This window comes from Mizuhopecten yessoensis, unplaced genomic scaffold (genome assembly GCF_002113885.1).
Source record: "Mizuhopecten yessoensis strain PY_sf001 unplaced genomic scaffold, ASM211388v2 scaffold1375, whole genome shotgun sequence".
Lineage (NCBI taxonomy): Eukaryota > Metazoa > Mollusca > Bivalvia > Pectinida > Pectinidae > Mizuhopecten > Mizuhopecten yessoensis.
In genome coordinates, this window is record NW_018404015.1 from 831,735 (window position 1) to 840,929 (window position 9,195).

At 37.4% G+C, this 9,195-nt stretch overlaps 1 protein-coding gene across 2 annotated transcripts in view; it reads right to left on the minus strand.

Moving 5' to 3' along the window:
* Positions 1 to 2,547, minus strand: part of LOC110460469 (fibrocystin-L-like) — a 106,419-nt gene extending 103,872 nt beyond the window's left edge. For both annotated transcript variants that reach the window (XM_021513410.1, XM_021513402.1), the window contains exon 1: positions 2,422 to 2,547. In XM_021513410.1, the coding sequence (XP_021369085.1) occupies positions 2,422 to 2,488 (67 nt within the window). In that variant the 5' untranslated portion in view covers positions 2,489 to 2,547. The remainder of the gene's footprint in view (positions 1 to 2,421) is intronic.
* Positions 2,548 to 9,195: the final 6,648 nt, after the last annotated feature.

Consider the following 9,195-nt stretch of genomic DNA (forward strand, 5'->3'; position numbering starts at 1 on the left):
GCGAAATTCGCACTAGTCGAAGGCGGATTTTACCATGTGTAGGTCGAAAATTGCACTGGGCGAACGTTTCACGGAGGGTATACTGTAAATGGTGTTTTCAGTTGAATCCTCCTGAACATTTAGATATGCTCAAATAAACTTAAGCTATCTATCCGTATACAAAATGTAGAATATTTTCTCAAATTAAAATAGGATTTCTCGCCTAGAAAACAAATATTTCTTTTTTGTTCTTAACACGTGCATTTACTTACTTTTTACCGCTGGTAACAGCAAAACATCAAGATGAACATTTTATGTAAATTAAAGCACATTTTATGAACCAATGTGTAGGACCATCGACTTCTTTATACAACTTAATTTACAAAGCTGTACATTTTATTTGCAAATCATTTTGGATTGCAAAAACGATTTTTTTATTCTAAGAATGATAGTTATTACTTGTGATATTCATATTCGCGTAAAACGCGTAATTCGAGAATGAGTTTTATCGCGAATTACTGTGTAAAATCTCACAAAAATGATATACACTAGAAGCAATAAGACGCTGCAGAGGAAATACTTGTAAATGCTGTATTTGATCGACTTGTTAAATAATGAAGTAAAATGTATTCAATTATGTAAACAAGTATTTATGTGTTAAATTTAACAGGACAATCATTTTAAATCCCATGACATGTACATTGTCATCACTTATGATAATCATGAAATCAATTGCTGATTTAAATGTCACCTTACTTTTTTCCGGCGTTTAGCAGTTTGGTTAATTATGGGTTTGGTAGATTCTCGTTAGTGTTATCTGCTGGAGATGGGTAAACGAGATAAGTTGACGGCGAAGTCGGGAGTGTGTGGGGCACAATACATTTGGAATATAACAGCCACTTTATCGATGGCCGTAGACGCTACTGTTGTAAAGCTTGTTAGCTTTATGATAACTTGAGGTATGTAAATTACAAATCGATGATATATTTAAAATAAGAAAACATGGAACGAAACATAAACGGTTTAAGTTTCATATTCATCAACTTTGGATAAATACATATTTTTTTAAACAATTATTATAAAATATTAATACTTAGAAAAATTAACTCAACCAATCATTAATCTTGACATGTAGATTTTTAGCCTTAAAACACACAATGAACTGGTCCTATAGGTAGGGTTCATATGTATCATGCTTTAACGAACATAGACAATGTTTATGTAGAGGTATTATGTAGCTACAGAAGCCAAACTGGGGTTCTCATTTAGTTGATGGTGACTGTTTATAGCTTCTGAACTTTGACGAACAAATAATTAAAACAACGTTTGAAATGTTTATCGTCATAGAATTGACGATACGAAGCTAAGCAGGGGCTCCTTTACAGAACCTACACCATTGATAAAGCAGTATTGTGTCAATAGGGAACACGATTATAAGAAACATGTAGTACCCTAGGATTGAGAAAACAAGCACATAGATTTCATCCATTTCTCTCCCACATGTGTACTGATTAGGACAAAAGCCTCCGACGGACCCGGCCGGAATCGCACTCACAGTAAAATCAGCAACTATGGAGAATGATTACTTCAGATGTACAAATAGAGTACACTAGCTAAACATTGGGAATAGAATACAGTACAGCGGATAATTATTTACAAGTTACAGTAAGCTACTATCGTTTCAGGGGATGACCTCTGAAACTACTCAACAGATTGAAGCAGAACACGATAAATATTCAAAATGACAAATATAAATCCATGCAGATAATTTAATTCAATATATTTGTAAAAGTGTAGGCGTACACAATTAAAGTTACACGGTAGGAATGGTTGAATGTCAACTTTCCCAATAGATATATGGAATTAAAATGTTGTGAAATAATATCTACAAACGTAGTAAAAACAAAACCCATAGAAGCTAGGGAGGAACTAGAATAGCTTCCTTAATGTGTGCTAGAAATAAAACACAGATAAGTATAGATCAGCAGGGAGGAGTCCCGATGTTACAGCTTTTATTGGGTTCCGAGTAGTTAGAACTCGAAGGTGGTGAACCAACACACTTCGTTTTTTATTCTTTTGTTTCCGTTCGTTGTTTCTCTGTTTTTATCTATTTATTGATCTGTATATTTTGCTTTTAATTCCCCTTTTATGAGAGGGGGAGGGGTTACATAGCGCAAGCGATACATCAGTAAGACCGGAATTTTTGGGTGCAAAAAACTTATTCCAAATCCACGTATTGCCTTCAAGATATCAATATAAATCTATTATCGACAGTGATGCGATGTACATTTTTGGGTATCACGACCCCGGATAATTGACCGTCGGGAGGTTTTATTACAGTCATTGGTGTGCAAATTATCAAAGTTATAAAATATATGAAATGAAATAAAATTGTTGAGGTTCGTATGTGCATCACATGAAAAAAACAGAAGTAGCACTTACCTGAAAAGTTCAGTAATAGGAAGATAACGGCTACTTGAAAAAGAATCCGATTATCAATTCCCTCCATTCCAGGTATCCTGTGAAATTCCGTTCATCAGAAATATAGATCACACATATCGGCCTTACTTAAACACGTTACAAATCAATCAAGTGCTTTAAAAACCTACCTACCTAGTTGCGTTTGTTTGAAGAGACAACCAATCAGGACACTTGGAACAAAGGGTGTAAACCAATCAAGCACGAACCTTGACAAATATGATGTCTATACGCCGATTTGGTTTTGTTTTGTTTTGTTTAACGTCCTATCAACAGCTATGGTCATTTAAGGACGGCCTCCCCTGTGTGCAAGATGCATGCGTGTAGCGTATACGTGTGTGTTTTGGGAGGCTGCGAAATGTTCGTGTCTGTCTAGATCTCCTTGTGATAGCGCGGAACTGATGCCGATTTCCTATCCTGTAGATGATTTAAACAAGCGGTTATATAGATAAACGGCATACCTGTGTTAAAAACAGTGACTCCTCTAGATCTACGGATAGGACAAGTTTCATATGCGTCATATGTCTTGTCTCATTAAAAAGAGTGAGTGACATAAGTATGATCGGTACCAAGCCAAGGGAATCTGCCCCCACTATGCGATCATTCAAACAGGACAGAACCGTTTTCAGCAACGGATGCACTTTAAAATGTGTATGTCCCTAATCAGTATGAGTCATGGTTTGTAGAGAAGACAAGGCCTTTGAATACTTTTTTTCTGCTATTTTATAAGTGAAATAAATGAGTTTCAAATAGTGCGTTAGACTAAGAAATTTGTTATCTTAGCAACTGCAATTTAAATGCCATTATGTGCGGGATTTGTACTATTATGTGGTTTGCGTTTATGCCAGAAGAACACACATACGTGCAATGTTAGATATACAGAATTTGAAGTTGATTTCGCTTGCTCATATTAACAATGTTGTAACACAATAGTGGGCATATTGATTTTATTATCTTCACGTTGTGGCCGCGACAGTCAGGGTCCATACCTCGAGTAGGCCCCCTTTATAAGATCTCCCTTAAATTTAACAATTGTCCTTTTAAACATATTTCTGGACCATGACAGCAAATCTACCTGCACACAGATTAGAGATACAACGTCAAACACATAGTTCTAAAGCACACCAAGTGCTGTACCCGGGTCATCCCAGGCCCCTCCCCTCTCTCCAGAGGCTCAGATTCCCGAACCTCGAATTCCGACTCTCAACTCTGGACTCCGACTCCTACTTCCTAAATCTTCCCCAAGTAACAATCTATACAACATTAACTATTCATGAGTAGGTACCACCTATTGTGCATAAGTAACTTCTAAGTTGACTTTCCCCTTCCAAAACAACAATGTTAGATGTACCATATGGCAGTGACAGTTACTCCAGTCCGTTTTGGGGGGTTCCCACACTCGTTACCATCTCTATGTCATCCAGGACTGATCTGGTTGCCACGAGATGAATAGCCTTGTAGCAATATTTTCAGTTCAAGCGTTTCTCACCTTAATTAGTACTAGTTATATTTAGTGTTCGTTCTAATAATGAACGCAGTCGAGAGTTAGTGAACAGCATTACACAAGCGTTTCTCACCCTAATTAGTACTGGTTATACTTAGTGTTCCTTCTAATAATGAACGCAGTCGAGGGTTAATGAACAGCATTACACAAGCGTTTCTCACCCTAATTAGTACTGGTTATACTTAGTGTTCGTTCTAATAATGAACGCAGTCGAGGGTTAATGAACAGCATTACACAAGCGTTTCTTACTCTAATTAGTACTAGTTATACTCAGTGTTCATGTGTATGACAAACGCAGCCAAGAAAGCTTGTGAACAACATTATATAGGATTAATACTTGTATAAGTATTTCTTCAAGATAAACCCCACATACATGAGTATGAAAAATATCTCAGTAATACTCTTCAAGCTAATTTATATTCCCTTGCTGTTAACCGATTCGGTTATCTTTATAAAGAAATCACTTGAGTTCAATCTTCCAGCCCCTGTTGACCGTGAAATCACTCGAGTTCAATCTTCCAACCCCTGGTCACCGTGAAATCACTCGAGTTCAATCTTCCAACCCCTGGTCGCTGTGACATCACTCGAGTTCAATATTCCAACCCCTGTTGACCGTGAAATCACTCGAGTTCAATCTTCCAACCCCTGGTCGCCGTGACATCACTCGAGTTCAATCTTCCAACCCCTGTTCACCGTGAAATCACTCGAGTTCAATCTTCCAATCCCTGGTTGCTGTGACATCACTCGAGTTCAATCTTCCAACCCCTGGTCACCGTGACATCACTCGAGTTCAATCTTCCAACCCCTGGTCACCGTGACATCACTCGAGTTCAATCTTCCAACCCCTGGTCGCTGTGACATCACTCGAGTTCAATCTTCCAACCCCTGGTCGCTGTGACATCACTCGAGTTCAATCTTCCAACCCCTGGTCATCGTGACATCACTCGAGTTCAATCTTCCAACCCCTGGTCGCCGGGACGCAGCCAGTCTGATTACAAAGGCATATGGACCGTAATTAAATAGTCATCTTCACACATTAAATTTATGTATTAGCCGTAGCAAGTGTCTGTAATCCAGTATAAACCTTAAATAGGCCTCTTCTGGTACACAACATCTGTCAGTGACTATAGAAATTTTACAAAACCTCATTGTCTACGAATTGTATTGGTGTGATCATTCAATATGTTACCACGTTTGAATCTTGTTAACGTCAGACACCACAGTCTAAAAAATAAAATAAAGGTACGCGTTGGTCGAGTTTTAAATAAACTATACAAGGGTTTCAGATCACGTGTTACCTCAGGACTACAATCGTGCCAAAACTAGCTACACGGCTGTCCACTATTGAGGCTATCTATTCCAGATCTTGGACATTTCTGACAGATGTGTTTCTGTTAAACTTTGAGTTGATACATATTAGGCATACGGCCATATCAGTTGTTATCTGTATTGTTGCTAAAAAGCCGAGAGATATGGATCTTTGTCTAAAACTGTTAACACCTAGTTTTTATCACGGCAATCAAACTTTTCACAAAAATAAATAAAACAATGGTACTTCAGTTTTGATTACAGAAAATGAATATAGAATATGAAACAGACTATAATAATAATTTTGTTTTTGTTTCTATTATTTAACGTCTTATTCACATATAAGTTCATTTAAGGACGTGCCTCCATGTGTGTTGTGTAAGCATTCGTGTGTTTATGTGCATTCGAGACAGGGTATGTTGGTGTACCTTCCTCCTTGTGCTGATCTGATGCCGACTTTATAGTGCTATCTCATTAAAATACCATGCCAAAGGCACCATGCACAGCATTCTGCCCGATAATATTATATTGACAACGGGTGAACCAGTTGTTGCCATTACCCTAAACGCTGAACGCTAACCAGGGAATAACAACTACCATTTTTAAGGACTTTGTTATGTCTCGGCCTGAGTACAGAACCCATTGCCTTCCTCACCTGGGCGAACGTTCAACATTATTGCCAAGCAAGGCGTTAGGAAATAAAAGTAAAGAGCAATACAAAGATCCCGACTATTGCGATCGGTACAGATTAATTTTGGTCGCTTTTGTGTCCCCAAGTAGAGGGCACGAACGCAAATCCCCAATTCTGTTCCCACCACATAAATAGCCTCTTACGATACATGCAGTGGGTAACAGCAGGTTCTTTTCTCTATCCCAGACCTGCAACGGTGCTGGTTTAATGAAACTGTTCTCATGCTCAGGCTGCGGTCACACAAACGTTTCTGATTTTCGCTCAGATTATGTGACAAGGTCACAAAGTTATGTTAAATACTGAAAACGGTATTCGGCTTTTAAGTTCTTTAAAATTAGAGACAAATCGTAAACTTTCATTAGTTTATCACTGAAGCATTAAATTACGCTTGAGCACGTAATCCTAGTTTGAGCATGTGAATGGTTTAAGGTATTTAATACAGCGTCAAGTCAATGTATATAGTTTGGTTTGTAATGGGCTCGTAACTTCGTGACCTTTGCAGAAATTATGCAATTTTGCGTCACTCAAATTTTGCATTCAAAAGTTACTCTCCAGACAAATTCAATAATATTTTCGACAAATAATCATTGCATAGGTCATTATTTACATCGTTCCTGACATGGGTATTGATATACATGTACTAAAAAGTGTATTAGACGTGTTCTTAGTGATAGATGTTACTGATTACTTTCACAGGAGGAGGTTCTGTTGGTATCCCTACCAAGCAACTTCCATACTTTTTTGATTTTGAGAAAAACACATACAATTAAGATAACACAGATTTTCTGTTGTCAATATTATCATTATACCAGAAGTAATACTGAGGCATGCATGTTCAACAATAAAGGTTATAATAAAGAGATACATATAAAATAAAATCTTAAAATTATTTGGAAAAATAAATTGACATGTTTATTATGTATTCAGTGTTTACATTTTGTGATACCTAGATAATGTTGGTAGATTATGTGTTCATAATCTATATACATATATGTATGTATTTAATTGATGGAACATCAATAATTACACAAGGCAAGTCTTTCTGCTATCTAGGTATAACAGTTTCCACTGTAAAAGAATACTTGCACATGTTTTAGTCAAAGAGCAACACATACATGCACATATTACTAAGCTTTGGTGAAGTAATATATATTTTATTGATGATATAGCAAAATCATACGTTATACACTTTTTTCAAATAAATTACTTATATGATATATGTATAATTTGTTCTACACACATAGTCATATGGTGAGATTTATACTTTTATGGTACACATTTGACTTATTTGATATAAATAAAGCAAAAAGAAACAAAACAAACCAATGACACAGCCTTGAGATCACTCAGTTAATGTATTCATCAGATCACTTTTGATGTGGCTGCCTGTTGTAGGATCTGTCACGGTCAGAAGCCAGAGTCCTTGGGCCTGGTTGTGTATTATGAGGGGGTCTGGGTAGGATCCCTTCAAGCTTGGTGACTTGGGTGTTTCTCTCCACCGTTATTTCTGATAACAATCCCACCGCCTTGCGTCCAGGTTCGATATATGACCCTGTCTCTTGAGAAAGTGAGCCATGGAGAATACAGATGCCCAATCTCTGGTTAGTGCCTCATTGATAAAGAGCTTATTAGATGGGGTGGGAGATGTGGTTGATGATTCCCTGTCTTTCTTACTGAATAAAGAAAATCTGGCATCATACACATTAGCTCTGGTCTTTTACGAGATGAAACGTACGATTATGTCTCTTGGATATGCCTTGTTGATGGGACCTACACGATGTGAGCGACTGATGTCAGCATCAGTAACCATAACACCCAGTGTGTTATTGCACGGGTCAATCATTACCTGGTCAGTGATCTCGTGTTCAGATTCTGGGATCCTCCTGAATTTCAGACAGTTGCGACGTGAATACTGCCCCATGTCATATAATCTGTTGTCTAGTGACTTGACCTGTTGGTGTAGGGCAGTGATACCTAGACTTGATAGTAATGTATCTTTGAACAGCCTATTGTTCATCAGCTGAGATTCACTAATTCTGGATTCCTTATTTCACCTCTAACTACGACACCCTTTTTAATATTAGCTAATAGATCTGTGGACATGATTAAGGGCTGTGAATGTTATATGCACAATTTTTTTTTTCGGCATTCTAAGGATAAAATTTGTTCACAAAAGTCGTCAAAACCATGCTATCTCTGAAAAGTTGACCGCTGGTCAGTTTGCGTGTTTACATTTTGTCCACCGGAATTCTAAATCTGGGGAATGTGATCGATTACAAAGGTATCTTCAACGTTTAAAGAAATATTGGAACTATGATTTGTAAGTCGGCAGGTATTAGGGGTCGGGTGTAAGTAGGAGCACAACAACAACTTGGGATTTATCATAAATTCCCATAAAACGCCTTTAGGTGGTCGAGCATTCATTGCACAACAGGTAGAGCATGACACATGTCTAATGTCAAATTTTAATTAGATTTCAAATTACATACTCATTCGCATATTTGATAAATGTCCATTTAGTCATGTGCAGTATCAAACAAAACGGAAGTAGCGTTTGCAAGGCTGCCGTTTTATTTATCTACCCAGGCTAATGAGTACACCATTTATGTTTGGTCTTTTTCCTGTTATATCATGGTGCTGATTTTTATGATCAGGTGTTTTTTGTTGTTTTTATATTAACTAGTCCTTCGTCAATGTAACCAGTCCGATATTTCCTTATAAGGAAACATCGCGATCTACAGCACGAAACATCAAAAGTAATTGACTGTAGGGGACTTAAAATACCTTCTGCCATAAAAATATGGTGACGATTTAGGAAGCTTTTGACAACTATCATGTAATATATCTTATTTTAAGCAGTTTTCTAAATTTTAACAAGAGCACCGCAAACGGATGCATAATACGCCCGTCTGACCCTATTCCATGATTTTACGATTGTTAAATTAAATCCATTGTCCTTCTTAAACCCCACATAAACATCCATGCCAAAAATTAGGACAATAACACATGATCTGACCGAACTGTACACCACTGAAGAAACTTGCACCTAAACTCCAACCGAATGGACGGACAGACGGACGCAAACGCTATTCCATAATACGTGCGTCGAATTTCGATGGGCGTATAAAAAGGAATTTTCTTATTTTATAATCAGTTATTTTAGTTTAGTAACCAGTTAGGTTAGGTGTTTCACTGAAATCTACTAGTCTAGGACTAGGGGACTAGTGTTAGTGTC